This window comes from Gastrolobium bilobum, unplaced genomic scaffold (genome assembly GCF_033153095.1).
Source record: "Gastrolobium bilobum isolate Gb01-03AN ecotype WA unplaced genomic scaffold, APGP_CSIRO_Gbil_v1 utg10665, whole genome shotgun sequence".
Taxonomy (NCBI): Eukaryota; Viridiplantae; Streptophyta; class Magnoliopsida; order Fabales; family Fabaceae; genus Gastrolobium; species Gastrolobium bilobum.
In genome coordinates this window covers 76,529-93,532 of record NW_026897673.1, presented here as the reverse complement: position 1 = coordinate 93,532, position 17,004 = coordinate 76,529, and the positions used below count along the sequence as shown (strand labels likewise).

Sequence of the window (17,004 nt, the reverse complement as noted above, 5' to 3'; positions counted from 1 at the left end):
TGCAGAAAATAAAGGAAAACAGGCATAGAAGTCTGTGCACATTCTCCAATCTTCAAGTAATAGCTTCTAGGTAATCATTCTCGACATAGGAAATTGTGTTAATTACACTATTACATCAAAAAAATAAAAGTTTGATTTCTTTCTAATATATTTAATTTTAAAATTTAAAATTCAACATGGTAATAGAATTAATTATACATACTTTTAAAAAATTATTTTTTTCTCTTTTAATTTATATTATATACATACATATATATATATATATATATATATATATACATTTAAAATATTTATCTTAAGTATTTTCTAAAAAGTTTCTTGTACGAATTTTTTTTCCTTTTTGTATCATTATTTTAAGTTAAGATTTTAATTTACTTTATTTTAAAGTATATTTTTATAATTTTATATATTTTTTTCATTTGATAATTTTTTTTATTAAAATTAAATTCATTTTATACATATCTTTTTTCCAGTTTATAATTAATTCTAATAGGTATAATAATTAAGACCAATAGACATAATAATAACTATCATTAATATGCTTAATAATTTCTCAAGCAGAAAGTAGTGGGCATTATTAAATGCTAAACCTTTCCTCACCTATCAAGTTCAAAATTCAAATTTAGAAAGTTTAAATTTTAAGTATTAAAAATTTTGCCTCCTAATAGACATAATAATAAATTAATAAGCTTAACAATTTTCTATGCAAAAAATAAAGGGAAACATGCATAAAAGTCTGTGCACATTCTCCAATCTCCAAGTAATAGCTTATAGGTAATCAGCGACATAGGAAATTGTGTTAATTACACTCTTTCATCAAAAGAATAAAAATTTGATTTCTTTCTAATATATTTAATTTTAAAATTCAACATGATAATAGAATTAATTATACATACTTTTAAAAAATAAGTTTCTTCTCTTTTAATTTATATTATATATATGGGTTTAGTATTTAGGAAAATAGGAAACAGCGGGTACGAAGATCAATTTTTGACTTGCTCTGTAGCTAGACTTCAAAAAAAAAGTGACAGACGAAGTGAGTTTTTTTTTCTTCATATTTTTTTATTTTGACTATAAAGTATTTTTATCTATTTAGAGAAAGATTAATTTTTACTATAATGTTAATTTAGTTTTGATTATAAGAATTTTTATTGGGTTTTAAACCATTACGTTTGCATGAAATTTAGTTTGCTAACTAAATCATATCTCATAATTAAAAAAAAATATTTAAGAAGTCTCTTATGTTAAAGTAAAAGTGTCATTATGTTTACCGGAACAAAAAAGTGTCATTGTACAAATTTTTTATTTCATAAAATACACAAAAATCAAATTTAGAACATTGTTTTATGAAACAAAAGAGAGAGAAAAGATTGAATTCGTAAAAGTTAAAAGTAACAACTTATGTGTGAATAAGAAAACTATATTTTAAATAAGATGAGGGTTATATTGATAAAAAAATTACAAACATACAAACTACTCTAAAAGATTTCCGTAGCCACTAAAAGATGTTAAATTCTTTTCTCACCTATATCAACTTCAAATTTTAAATTTAAAAAAGAAGTGAGATATTAATGCATATGTCTGCCACTAATTAATGTTGAACTCTTTTCTTTGGGTCTTTTGATTTTTTGATAAATATGAAAAAAAAACATTGAATGCTTTTTAAAATGAGAGTTAACATAGGACTCTTCGTATCTCCAAAGCTAGTAATTAACCTCCCCATGTATTTTTCGTATTTCAAATATTTGTACAGAGAAATGGTTAGAACTCAAAACAACATTGTGTATTTACTACAAAATAAAACAACATTGCATCATTGAATTATATTTTTAAAAGGCAAGGATGCAAAATAAACAGTTAAATACTAAATAGTTGCATGTTTTCTAAACTTTTTTTTTGAAAATAAAAAAATGAATTGTTGCCTTCATTAATTGCATTCATCAGGTCAACATTAATTGTGCATAGAATTAGTTGCATGTTTTTGCACGCGTGAACTTAAAGCTAAATGTTTACTTGTTAAATAGATAAGGATTTAATTTAACCTCAATCTTCTAAAAACTATGAACAGCCATGCATCTCGAAAATCACAATTGCCCTTCTAGTTCTATGCAAAGATGTGGTGAAAAAAAAAGAATAATGGATATTGGAATTCATTTATTTTTAATTTGGGAACATGCATGAGAAATGTTGGCTTTAAAATTGCACTAAATCTAAATGTAACATTCAATACTTTATTAAGATAAAACTAACATCAACGTAATACTAACAGCCACCACCAACATCAATTGTAACGTTAAAGTGTCTCATAAATTTATAGACATTAAAATATTCGCTACATTGAGCAAAGGTTGGAATTTAAAACAAATTAATATTTGAAATTTTACAAATTAGTATTTAGAAAATTGAAAGCAGATTTAGGTATTTAATTATAAAAAATGAAGGGTGAAATTTAATTATACAAACTTTTTTATAACATTTTTTATTGAAAAAAAGTATAAAAATGTGGGATCCATGAACTAAGAATAAAATAAAAAAATACAACACAATATTACAACTTACACATTTATTTTTTCTTTTTAAACAAAACACTCATCTAAAATGAATTCATCTAAAAGGGGTTATATTGGCACGCTATAAGTTACACATGATTCAAGTAAAATGAATGTCAAAACATCATTGTCGGTTTTCCGTTGCCTTGAGTGCTTATGCATAATAATTCAAGTTTGCTTTCTTCTTTGCTTGGGCTTGAATGATACCTTCATTAAAGACCTCATGGTTCACCTGCGATCGAACAAAAAATAGAAAACAAAGAATGAAAATAAAAGAAAAAGAAAGATTTAGATTGAAATGACAACCCGGTAAATTCATGCTAGATTAATCATGATTTTTTAACTATAAAGTTGTTTCATATCTAGAAGAAAGTAAACCTCAAATGCATCGCGATGAAGGGCCAACATGCTAGCCTCAACACAAACAGCTTTTAGTTGCGCTTCGTTGAAATCATCGGTGGACTGAGCTAATTCTTCAAAATTGACAACTGGGTGAACATTCATCTTTTGAGAATAGAGTGAAAGCAATAAGTAAATGTTCCTTAAAAAAAATAGTAAATGAAGTTTAAAGATACAATACCTACAGAATACGGGCTCTTGCTTCTTCAGTTGGACGTGGGAACTCAATTTTTCAATCAAATCGACCAGAACGCATAAAGGATGGATTAAGAATATCTACACAGTTTGTTTTGCAATCACCTGCAATTTACAGAAAAAAAATGTTATGTTAGATAATGGAGAAAAACAACTTGAGAAGATGAAGAAGATGAATAGATAGAAACAAAAAAAAAAAATATGTGCACAAAAGCTAATTAACAATGGAAAATATGCAGCCACACATATCCTATTTATACACGAAATTTCAAGTTTAAATTTTAAATATTTTCCCACCAACTTCAAGTTTAAATTTCAAATTTCAAATTGAAAAATTAGTGGGACATTAATACAATTGTCTGCCACTAAGGACATTCCCACCTACCCATGCAGAAAGTAGTGGATCATTAATACATGTGTCTTCCACTATATATTTTGAATTATTCTTCCCACCCATTTCAAATTTCGAAGGTCATTAGTACAATTGTCTGCTACCAAGTATTTTAATACAATAAAGTCGCCTCTATTTATGCGTTTCCCACCCATTTCAAATTTCAATTTTGAATTTTGAATTGAGAACATCATTAATTTAATTGTCTGCCCCCAAGTATTTTATAATGATTTAAAAGAAACTCTCCTTTCTTTGTAGAATTTATTTATTTACGGAAAAAAAAACGTTTCCAAAAGAAGTAACTTTTCAAACTATCTCCAGTGTGAACACAAAGCTGAGGATTAAGGAGGAAGTGACACATCAGCAAAGTTTTCAAAGTTTGGTTCTCCTTTCTATATATTATTAAGATATATGAGTTGAATATGTTGTTAGGAATTTGATTCCTTTAATCAAGTGATTGTGTGCCTAAAGACATAGCTTGAACTTTATTTAGAGGACCCAAGGCTTTATAGGAATTCTGATTTGGATGTAATGTCATACTAGAGGACTAATCAATATATGTATCCAGAGGTTGTAGTAATGGCTATGGATGCATTTGGAATAACTATTTCTAATGTTGCTACAGAAAGTGCTTTTAGTGTTGGGGGAAGAGTACTTGACCAATATAGAAGCACACTTAAATCTGACATAGTGGAAGTTGCAGTTTGCACAAGATTGGCTATATGGATATCAAGGTATTTTTATGCATTATTGGTTCAATTTAAAGTGTATCCAATTATGTAATTATTATTGAATAATTTACCAAACTTTTGTTGTGCTATTTAATTCAAATTTTTTCCCTTATACTAGAGCATGCAACTTTATTGGAGGACTTAACAAAAAATATCACGAAGGAGATGAGATGGCTGCTGAATCAAATAGAAATCCAACTCCTTATGAAGCTAATAGTTTCTCAATAGATCAATAACTTCATTTAATGATTTTGTTATGTGTTGACTTTGGAGTTTACTTTGTGATTTAGTTCAACAATACTACTGATAATAGAATGTACTTATTTGTCTTTGCACTTTTGTTAGTTATATGCAACTTTTGGTTAGTTATGTATTGTCTTTGGGACAATATTAGTTTTGTAACAATGACAATGTAACCATTTTTGCGGATGGTTCCAGCTTGCTGTGGATAAGTCTTTGATGCACCAACATCAGCCTTCGACTCAAAGTGATGTTCTTCGTCAGACATAGCTCTTCACAAACTCACACACTAATGTTCGATATTTCTCGTTTTCTTCAACAAACACACTGGTTGTGATAATTTCTTTGGAGAATTGGATGGTGTTGCCTTAGAAATTTGAATATATTAACTTTTGCCATGTCGAAGATCTATATTCTTTTGCTAGCATGTAGCTTGATGAAATTTAATGCGAATAATTGGATGCGTTAGTGCTATGCTACCTTGTAAATTTATAATTATAGATATAATTGTGTTTTTCATACCGTGTCAAAAGGTGATTTATGTCAGTGTTAAAAATTCATAAATTTCAATTTTCGTGTTATCCGTGTTATGTTATATCAAATCACAAAATTTGCAAAGTTTTGTCACAAATAAAAATTTATGTCGTATTTATATTGATATATTCATATCATGTCAAACTCATACGATGTCAACAGAAAATAATAGGAGTTTGTGTTTTCTATTCCAATTAAAAAAAAAACTTAGAGCTATTTTTTATTATAAGAAGGGGATTACTAATTAATAATAATAATTTATTTATTTATTTAAAAAAGAAGAAGTAAAAGCATAAGAGAGGACTAGTTTATTGGAAAAGTTCATAAACCCTAGAAGGGAGGGTTATTTTTCTTCTTGTTCATGCTGATTACTGATCCCCATTCAGCACCACCCACCGATCCCCAATACTGAAACAAGAAAGAAGAAGAAGAATGAAGTTCAAAATAGAAGACGTTACAGTGTACTTCCCTTACGACAACATCTACCCAGAACAATACGCATACATGGTGGAACTGAAACGAGCCCTTGACGCCAAGGGTCACTGTCTTCTAGAAATGCCAACAGGAACAGGCAAAACCATCGCTCTTCTCTCACTCATCACAAGCTACGTCCTCTCCAAACCCCATTCCCCTCTCAAGCTTCTCTACTGCACCCGCACCGTCCACGAAATGGAGAAAACCCTCGCCGAGCTTCGTCTCCTCCACAATTACCAGCTCCAACACCTCGGTCCCGCCGCCAAAATCCTCGCCCTCGGCCTCTCCTCCCGGAAAAACCTCTGTGTTAATGGCCGCGTCCTTGCCGGCGAGAATCGCGATTCCGTTGACGCCGGCTGCCGTAAATTGACTGCCAGTTGGGTTAGGGCTCTCGCCGCCGAGAACCCCTCCGTCCCCACCTGCGAATTCTTCGAGCAATACGAGCGCGCTGGGTCCTCCGCGGTTTTGCCGCCTGGGGTTTATACGCTGCAGGTTTGGATTTTAATTTAATTTTGGTTTCTAGAATATTCCAGAGGAAATGCAGAGAGGGAAATTTGAGGGGTTGAGGGAATATAAATGTTGGTGATAACAGAACATGGATAACGGAATTGAAACTAATAACAGACTGAACTGAATAACTACTTCTGGTAACTGACTGAACAGAATCAGTTTTGGATGTTCTCTGAATTCCAAGTGTGGTGGACTGAATTTTGATTTTGGCTTATTTTCCAATGGTTCTGTATGGTTGTGATAAATTTTTTTTTTTTTAACTAGTTCTGATTTTTGGTTTTGCTCATTTTTATTTTTTCTTATTTAGATTGGTTTTTTGAAGAGTTCTGAGAAAATGCAGGAGGAAAATTTAAAGGTTGAGAAAATCCTGAATGTTGTTTATTGATTCAGAAAACGAATAATCTGATATTACAGAGTCTGATACAGAGTACGGATGTTTATACAGATAGCTGAGCACAGACAACAAACTGAATTCAATAACTGCTTCTGCTTGCTAACTAACTGAACAGAATCAGTTGTTTTCTCTGAATTTTAAGTGTGGTTAGCTGAATTTGATTTTGGTTGAGTGAAGTGTTTGATTTTGATCCGTTTATGAAGAATGCCAAGAAAATGCACGGAGGGAAATTTGAGAGAATCTAAATGTTGTTTATTGACTCAGAAAAATGAATAATCTGATGATAACAGAACACAGTTAACTAAATTGAACAACTATTTCTGCTAACTAACTGAGCAGAATGCCAGAATTGGTTTCGTATGTTCTCTGAATTTCAAGTGTGGTTGACTGAATTTTGATTGTGCTCGTTTTCCGATGGTTCTGTGTGGTTGTGCTTTTTTTTGACAGAATTTCTACAATGTTTGGATCTGAATGTGTTTGTGATTGTAGGATCTGAGAGCGTATGGGAAGGAGAAGGGGTGGTGTCCTTACTATTTGGCACGGCATATGGTGCAGTTTGCCAATGTGGTGGTGTATAGCTATCAGTATTTGCTTGATCCTAAGGTGGCTGGCATAATATCTAAGGAAATGCAGAAAGAATCCGTGGTTGTATTTGACGAGGCTCATAATATCGATAATGTCTGTATTGAAGCACTTAGTGTGAGTGTGAGGAGGCAGACTATTGAAGGTGCTAGAAGAAATCTCAATAGGATGCGACAGGAAATTGACAAGTATGTGCTGTTTCTAGCTTTTCTCCTCCTGTGTTATATGGTTCCAACTTTCCACTGTGACAACTTCAATAGGGAAGGAGAGGGGGTGGGGCATAGATTAAAAAGAATTAGGGGTTCTGGGGATTGTGGAAACTTATGTACAATATGCAAATTATTTTCCTATTCCTACATTGGTTAGGTTGATTTATAAAACTGAAGATTTTAAAGGGTCAAATTTTGCCTTGGGGCACTTGAAATTCCTATGCCTTTTCCTTTGCAATATTACGTCATCATTATTTTATTTTCCATTTGTTCCCATAGCTGAAATTTGATTCGCATTATCTTAACTATTTGAACTGGTAGGAAGGTTCAAGGCCACTGATGCAGGTAGACTCCGTGCTGAATACAACAGGCTTGTTGAGGGTTTGGCACTAAGAGGAGACCTGCCTGGTATGTAGAATGTCAGTTTTGTTGTTAATGTCTTATTGTTACCTCCAGTCATCACTAACTAAAGCTTCTTTTCTTTACATAGCTACCGATGCCTGGCTTGCAAATCCAGCCTTGCCTGATGATATTCTAAAGGAGGCTGTACCTGGAAATATTCGCCGGGCTGAGCATTTTATTCATGTATTACGTAGATTAGTTCAATACTTTGAAGGGCGCTTGGAAACCGAAAATGTGGAGAAGGAAGGCCCTGTTGGCTTTGTTAACTCTATTCTTAGAGATGCTGGAATTGACCAAAAAACTCTGAAGTTCTGTTACGATCGCCTTCATTCATTGATGATGACATTGGAAATTACAGACACCGATGAGTTCCTTCATGTTCAAACTATATGTGATTTTGCTACCCTTGTGGGCACGTATGCTCGTGGTTTTTCCATTATAATTGAACCTTTTGATGAGAGAATGCCACATATTCCTGATCCTGTATTGCAGGTTGGCATTGTTGTTCTGATTTGTATTTACTTTATTACTGTTTAAACCTTAAAATTAGTTCTATGTTATGCAAGATTTATTTAATTCCTATGTGTGTCTATTACATTTTTCTTACTTCTTCATCAATGACATTTCAGCTTTGTTGCCATGATGCTTCTCTTGCCATAAAGCCAGTTTTTGAGCGATTTCAGTCAGTTGTGATTACATCTGGCACCCTAAGCCCTATAGATCTGTACCCTCGCCTTTTGAATTTCAACCCTGTAGTTAGTCGAAGTTTTACAATGTCCTTAACAAGAGAATGCATATGCCCTATGGTTCTTACCCGTGGCAGGTATACCCAACAATTTTTCTTCCATATTTTTAAGCAGAACTTGTTAATGCATGGCTAATATCTGATTTCCTTAAAAAAGGCTTCCCCCTTTATTTTCTTTTTAATGTTTAATTTATAGGTTTATTGTTTCAGTGATCAGCTTCCAGTCAGTACCAAATTTGATATGAGAAGTGATCTGGGTGTAGTAAGGAATTATGGAAGGCTCTTATTGGAGATGGCTTCAGTTGTTCCGGATGGGATTGTGTGTTTCTTTGTCAGTTACTCATATATGGATGGGATAGTCAATAGCTGGAATGAAACTGGAATTCTGAAGGTGAGTTTAGTTAAATTCTTTGGTTTCCACTGTCCTTTTACTAGTAGTGTCTGTTATATTGTTTGGTGATGCTTACAGCGTTTCTTTGGCAGGAAATAATGCAACATAAGCTTGTCTTTATTGAGACTCAGGATGTGGTAGAAACTACGCTGGCTCTTGACAACTACCGAAAGGCTTGTGATTGTGGAAGAGGTGCTATCTTTTTTTCTGTTGCTAGGTAAGATAATTGAAATATATCCTCCTGGGTTTTTACTACTTTGCAACACTTGATAAGATTTAATCAAACTGCACTCTGTTTAACTAAAAAGTGAAATATTTACTTTTTATTTTGATATATTAAATGGCATATATAGCACCAGCGGACTTGTAGGATATTGTAGGCACAATGTACTGTTGTCAAATATTTGGATGATAATTCTAACTCAATTTCTGCTTTCTACTTCATGATTTGATAATAGAAGTGGATTAGAGGGTTTATCTTTATGTGGCTGCATCTTGGTTGTTGTGTATCAATGCCTAACATTTACAGAATTTCCTGCAGTTTGCTATGTTTAAAAAATGAACCTCTTCCATCTGTTATGTGATTGAGATAATTAATTCCATATCTCTCTTTCAAGCGCCTTTTTCTTGACCTGTACATTAAAATAGGATCTTGAGATTTGAATTATAATTTATCAATAGCTTTTTTCTTTTGTACGTCCATGCTCATATATCATACCTGTTCCCTTGCACAATGCACATGTGAAAAGAGCTATATTGTTCGGCTTTTAGAAATTAGAATAGCATGTGGTGCAACTCTTCCTGGCTTAAGGCAGATTATAATTTTGATTGCTTATACAACAAAAACTTTAGGTGGATAAATAAAGGTTGTTCATTTTTTTATTGATGAATTTGGATAAATTTAGAAAAGATCATAAAAACTAGAAAATGAGTGTTCTTAGGCATATTTGAGTGCCAATAGCCCCACCCTCTTTATCTTTCCATTGCTTCGATTGCTCATAAAAGAGAGGATTTCTTTCTTCTCATCTACAAATTGGGCTACCAGGTGCAGTTTACTACTTTACCTATCTATCAAGTTCATTAGAGCTTAGAATATATTTACTTGTTTGCAGGGGAAAGGTTGCTGAAGGTATAGATTTTGATCGACATTATGGCAGACTAGTAATCATGTTTGGTGTTCCTTTTCAATACACATTAAGCAAGTGAGTTCCATTTGATTAATTTCTGAATGAGGGTAATATATAACTGTTGTATTTCTTTTTCCTTTTTCCTTGTCAAAATTGTTGAGGTTAAATTGCTGGTTGCCATTGTTGTTAAAACGTCGTTCCAACTCGTAGAAACGTCCGTTTTTACGATTTTTGGGACAAAAACGTTCCAGAACGGTGGTAGAAACGAAAATGGGGTTGAAACGGTTGAAACGCCGAGTTGACTCGGTAAACTCGGTTGACTCACTGGAGAAAAAAAAACAGAAACAGAGGGTATTTTGGGGTGATTCCCCCGAACTCAAAAGTGCTACGCAGAGGGTGGTGGCTGGCGTTTTGAGGCGGTTCAAGATGGTGCCCGCTGTGGCAGAAAGGGTGGAGCCCAAACTTCATTACCTTCATAATTTCGCAAATGGAAGGTGGGTTCCTTGTGAGGATCGAGGAAAGGCTTGCTTGAAGGTAGAAAAACGATGAGGGGGATGAATAGATTATGATCTTAACCATTTATTCCTTTAGAAGGGAATGGATGGTTGTCATTTGTTTGCAGTTGTGGCAGCACACGGATCAATGACGTGGCGTGTTGAGGAGTAGGAATGTTCAATGACAATCGTTGATTTAATAATGATGGAAAGTTGAGATTGAAATAAATAGAATGACGCGGGTCTATGAATTCTCGTGCGGGAGAGTAAAAATAAAAAGAAATTTTGATTTTTTGGCTGCTTCTGAAAATGGGAGCTCAAGAGTCAAATGCCAAAAAATTGGGCTTTGGTTTGAAACCGTTCCCCAAAACCTCAAATACTTGAACTCAGATCCTTCACTCATTTGTAGGTGAAATAGATAAAAACATTAACTAAATAAATAATTCTAATAAATAAACAATTCTAATTTTTTTCAAGCCCATCATTCTAATAATCTTCTTGATTATTAAATAAAAATATTAAGCATTGAAATGTTTTTAAAATACTAAAACATTTATTTTCTTGGACTTAAATTTGTGATGACTTATGTATTGGTGTGTTTTGATTTTATATATATTGGATTTTTTTTTTTGTATGTAGTAAACTCTTATGTTTCGTTTACGTTTTAAGATTTACCGTTTCTACTCACCCCTACCGTTTCTACGTGGACTCTACGTTTTAACAACATTGCTGGTTGCAGAACTTATTGGATTAGTAAATTTTCAGGATTTTGCTTGCACGCCTGGAATATCTACGGGATACTTTTCAAATTAAGGAAGGAGATTTTTTGACATTTGATGCCTTGGTATGACTCTCTCTCAATTACTGCTGATAATTTGATTGTCTGATTCCTAAACTTAGTGAAACTAGAACCCTTGGTATGGTAACATTATTTTTGCTTAAGCAGAGGCAAGCTGCTCAGTGTGTGGGCCGTGTAATCCGTTCAAAGGCTGATTATGGGATGATGATTTTTGCAGACAAAAGGTTAGTATCCTTATGTCCTTTTCTTACATAAACACAGGAACGCATTTTGGGAAAATGTGTGAGGATTGCTGCTTGTATTTCTACGTTGAACTTCAGCAATTGCTTGAATGTGATTGAGCCTCTGAAAGTTTGAAAGTTTAGCTTTGATTTGAAAAGCAGAAAGCACAATGAACTCTCACTTTGTAAATTTTTGGTATTTGTCCCAAAATGGATTGGGAGTTTCTGTTATACTGAGTGCTAAACAAAAGAATCTTAAGAAGCTTTAGAATCCAGTTTATTAAGCAAAAAAAATAATGTTTGTTCAGGGTCGTGGCAATTTCAATTTTAAACCCAACATAAAAACAAAAGGTGTAATCAACAAAAATTGGGGAGGTTGTTACTGTAAATATCAATAATTATAGTTGCAGGTTCTAGGAAATAACCAGTTTAAACTTCTAAAGTTTGCATAAATGTAGTAGCATATGCAATATCACTGTTGCTTAGGTAGAATACGAAATAGATCTCTCTCTCTCTATCTTGTCTTTGTTGTTGTGCACATACACACTGACTTCCAGAATTTATGATGTGATACTATAAGATGTGCGGAGAATACCTACCCGTGATGATTGCATCATTTATGGTTTTATTCTTCTATGTTATTTTCCTCTTTGACAGAATTTTGGCAGTAAATGCAGTTTTGGTCATAACTGTCTGTAGGTATAGTCGACATGACAAACGCTCCAAATTGCCTGGTTGGATACTCTCTCATTTACGCGATGCCCACCTGAATTTGAGCACAGACATGGCTTTACATATAGCACGTGAGGTCTGTCCTCATAATTGTGGTTTAAAGTTTGTATAGTGACTTGCAAGCGCTACATATCCCGTGGATGCTATATAGGCCATCTTGTTTTTGGTTTATGTTGAATTCTTCTTATCCTCCTTGTCTGTTGGATATTTCCGATCAGATAGATTATATTGCTATTTTATCTGAAGAAGTGTGTTGTCCTAAATTTCCTAGTAAGAACTGGAATTTGGAAGTAGCAATTAGACCCTAGGCTTACTTGACTTGCAGTCTTTTTTCAGTGCACTTGATGGAATGATCTTGTAAAATGCTAAGTTTCTATATATGCACATATGCATATGTACACACTAGTTGATGTTGGAACAAGGTCACAAAATGGTTGTTACCTTGTTATAGTTGCAGGTTAGGTATATGAACATCTGATGATATGATTTGCATAACGACACTTTTCTTATCTGTTGGAATGCAGTTCCTCAGGAAAATGGCTCAACCATATGATAAGACTGGTGGCACTGGCAGGAAAACACTGTTGTCCCAAGAAGACTTGGAGAAGATGGTTGAGGGCACCATGAATGATTTATTTTGAGGTTTTCTTTTGCACACCTATAAATTTTGGGTGGTACTCAGGTGGCTTTTATATGTTTATTAATTCCATATGCAGTTCTCATGCTCACAGATATAAAGAAAGTGTCACTTTAATGTGAATGGTGCCATGGAGCAATGACGAGGGAAATAGCTCCCCTTGTATAGCATGGAAGCTTCAAGTTGAGGAATTCGACTTCAAAATCTTAAAATATTCTGGATTACTTGACTAAATTATGTTTTTGTTAAGGCTTGTAGTGGGTTTATGGAATTTAGGTGAGGATTTATTTGCAAGTTTACCCTCGATTTCATTGTTTTACTCATTTTTGGTTTTAGTTTTGTTTATAAATTCATTTGATAATGATTCATGGTGGACATCTTTTCATACTTATAAAATTATGACCAAAATGACTTGCTTACCTGTTGTTAGGAGTGTTCGTAGATTTAGTTTGAATTTGGAGAAAAATAAAAAAGTCAAACCAATCAACTGTGGTGTAGTTTTGTAGTTGCAATGGAAACTGAGGGAGAGTTGGATTGGTTTGGTATTGCAATTTTTTCTTTATCTGAACTCACCTAACTCGATCCAGAACAAGATGGTTTGTTTTGGGAGAGTTTTTGATGGGTGGGGAGTATCGTAATCCCCTCCAAAATAGAAATACAAAAAGGGATTGCGGGGAAAATCAAAAATGGAGGGATGGAAATGGAATTATTATTATTTTTTTCAATTATAGAAAGGGATGATCGAATAAGTGGTGGGCTGCAGCATAATAAATTTTTCCTTGTTTTGGATGATGATCGAATTAGTATAAAAAAAAGATCAGCAATACCAAATCAAACATGAACCCACGTCAGAATGGAAATACCAAGAAAAAGAACTCAAGCAAAAAGAAGGCAACAAACTAATAAAAGGGTTTTATCTATTATATTTTTATATGTGTAAGAGATAATTTTATCTCTTGCAATATAAAAGATATCAAACCTTTAATAAAAAGCCAAAACTAAATATAAAGATTCTTTGCAACAAAAACAAGTAGAGAGCTTGGTTTTCTAAGTTTCTTCAAATAAAAATGGGGATTATGTTTCTGAAAATAATTTTATCTCTTATATATGTATGTGGCTCATATGAAACCATGTGAGAAGAGAAAGAGAAAAAAAAAATGTACTTTATATACTTTTATGTATATATAGGAGATAAAATTTATCACTTATAACATAAGAAATATTATTCTCATAAAAATGATTAAATGAGCTAGGGCTTGGTTTTGATTAAAGTGTACATATCATTGGGTTCAAAAGTTATAAATATTAGAAACCAACCAACTTTGATTAGGTTTACTCAACCTAAGGAATATCTTTAACAAGCCAAACCAATTTTTATTGGTTTGTGTAGATTTTCATGTTCTAATTTAATGGTATACTCAATCTAAGGAATACCTTTACTTGTAATACTTTTATCTTTAGGGATCTTTGGCAGAAGAGAAAAAAAATTTACCGGGAAATTTTAATTATTAGGAATATAATATGGTAGGAAAATAAGTTAGATAAAAAAGTTTAAAAAAAGTTGTTTGGTTTATCGAAATATTACCAGACAAATTTATTTAAATTTCCAGAGTCTATGTTTGGTTGAATGTAAAATATTAATGGGAAAAATGATTAAAATGACGAAAATAACCCTTTATTATAATTTTTGAAAAGAACCATTGCGTATTAAGTGGGTCTGTCAGAACACACGTCTTCTACCAACATCAATATTTTCGAAATCTCTGTCTTTGTCTCTGTCTCTCCTTTCTCCAGTCGGCAACCATGAATCCGGCAAGGTGAGGTTGAGGTGTGAACTATGTAGACAGATTCATGGTTGGACTTTATTTGCAGTTGCAGGGCACCTTTCGTCCAAGTCGTGAACCTTCACGGTGATATGCACATCTTATACGAAGTCCTTTCTCTTGCTCTTGCTAGTGCCCTCTCCCTTGACTCCTTTGTTGTCTGAACATAAGCTTCTTCCGTATGTGACAGTTTCAACTTCCTCCCTTTATTTGAAACATCAACACCCACCACTGATTTGTCCTATGAATCCACCTCATGTGCTCAGAAGGTTTAAAGGAGCATTTAATTTGCTGCTATCAATACACTCCAAACAAGAATAAAATAATCCATTCACAATGATCTACCAAAAGAAAGCACATACAAGTGGCAGAGTAGCTAACATAGAAAAACAGTACACTCCATTAGACCAATAAAGACAATCTATCAAAAGTCTGGTATTATGGTCAGATTTTTCGTACTCTTTCATTCATTTAGCCGGTTAACTCACAATACCACATCCGAAGTGGTTTTATTGCACAGTGATTTTAGTCTCTTTTTTACACACAAATATCAAAGTCTGGAGAAATATGTTTCCTGCCAAAATTTTGTGATATCTTCAACCAAACGTGGACAACAAAGAATATTTATCTCTGATGCTTGGGTATTTTAAAAGAAAACCTCTACCAAACACCACCTTACGCAATTTTTGATATCTCTAAGTACTTTTAACTTCATAGTAGGATTTGTCAGGATTTAACGAGTTTAAATATTATTATTAATTCTACAGAGGTCTTTTATATTATAAAGATAAAAATATAAGATAATGAAATAATATTAAGTCAATTCATTTTCACTTGGTTTTAAATATAAAATTTAATATGAAAATTAATTCAAATTCAAATTTTTATAATAAGCTTCAAATATAGTATTTAATTTTCAAATAAAATTATTTTAAATTAAAATATTTTTACTTTGAATGATTCCGAGCCAAACCTTATTGGCGGAGAAATGCATAAGTCAACTACTTATTTTCCCTCTATCCATGTAAATGTTGTTTTAATTTCCATTCTTCAATTATGCCTAACCTCCAAAGATCTGATCAGGGATGGCAAAAACGAGCTAACCCGTCGGGTTGGCTCGCAATTCGTCCTAAATGAGTCGGGTTGGGTTGGCCTAAATGAGCTGCCAACTCGACTCAACCCGACCCGATACAACCCAAACCCAAACGAGCCAGCCCGCGGGTCAAACGGGCCAGCTCGCGGGTTGGGTATTTTTTTTAATTAAAAAAAATGACTGTATTAAAAAAAAATACGGAAACTCCAAAACTGCCATACGCTCATATCGTCGTCACTCGTCACTTTCCTTAACCTAAAGATTCTTCTGCCCCTTTGGATAGCTTGTTCACTCTGTTACCATTAACCTTGCATCTTCGAGTCTATTGGCCTATTCTCTTCTTGACAAACGCAATCCACTACTCCCAAGGTGCAATACCCTTTTCTCTATATTTCTCATCTTTCTTTTTTATTTTTCCCCAATATATATATGAAAATGGATTCATTGTTCTTCTTCTATGTTGTTGACATTATAAGATTTGTTACTTCAATCTTTTTTATTTTTCTAATCTTGGGTACCTTTGAAGAGATCAAAGTTGGAACCTTTTGGCAGTGTTGATAATTATAGCAATGTTGGAGAACAAATAAGACTAGTTCCACAAAAATTAATTTTTTTGAGCCAACTCGCGAGCCAATATTTCGAGCTAACCAACCCGCGAGCCAACCCACTGGCATCATTTCGAGCTAACCCGCGAGCTTTTTTTGAGCCAATCCGCGAGCTTTATTCCGAGCCAACCCGCGAGCTGATTATCGATCCAACCCGCGAGCAAACCCTAACCCGGCTCGGGTCGGGCTGGGTTGGATTTTCTGGCTCGTTTATTTTTTCGGGCCAACCCTAACCCGACCCGTTTTTTACGGGTTGAATGCGGGTCGGGCCGGGTCGAGCCGGGTTGGCAAAACTAGATCTGATGTACTCACATTACACCTTGTCTTTGAGTATCTCTCTCCTGCTATATTACGCCACGTTTTGCACAAAAAATGAGTTAAAATCACATCGGTTATTTTGTTTGAAAAGTCACATCAAATAAATGAAAAACTTTTCTCTTTTTATTTAATTATTAATGGGACGAAAATTTATTCCTACTTAAGCCCATTTTGATGGTAAAAATCCATCTGTTCCGCCAACTGGTAACCAACTTTTTGCTGTAAGAACATGTTCCCAGATCCTGAGAACAAAAGTACCAAAAGGGAACAAATGGTGATATAATCAGCTGATAATAAGAGAAAAAGGGGAACAGTTTGACTTATTTGTACACCTGCTCCACTAATATCTCATCTGACTCTTTTGCCGGTAGGGGTGTTCGCGGTCTGGATTGGATCGGTTTTGGAAGCA

General features: G+C 33.6%; 1 protein-coding gene and 1 pseudogene across 1 annotated transcript; one reads left to right on the top strand and one right to left on the bottom strand.

Moving 5' to 3' along the window:
• Positions 1-2,703: 2,703 nt before the first annotated feature.
• LOC133309172 (26S proteasome regulatory subunit 6A homolog) lies at positions 2,704-3,532 on the bottom strand (annotated as a pseudogene).
• A 1,851-nt stretch (positions 3,533-5,383) lies between these two features.
• Positions 5,384-13,123, top strand: LOC133309168 (general transcription and DNA repair factor IIH helicase subunit XPD). Its single transcript, XM_061509904.1, has 13 exons — positions 5,384-6,005; positions 6,907-7,187; positions 7,534-7,616; positions 7,699-8,102; positions 8,240-8,433; positions 8,566-8,746; positions 8,839-8,963; positions 9,859-9,948; positions 11,133-11,211; positions 11,314-11,390; positions 12,087-12,195; positions 12,644-12,761; positions 12,836-13,123. Exons 1-12 carry the CDS (start codon positions 5,472-5,474, stop codon positions 12,758-12,760), a joined length of 2,274 nt encoding a protein of 757 aa, XP_061365888.1. The 5' UTR covers positions 5,384-5,471; the 3' UTR covers position 12,761; positions 12,836-13,123.
• The last annotated feature ends 3,881 nt before the right edge of the window (positions 13,124-17,004 follow it).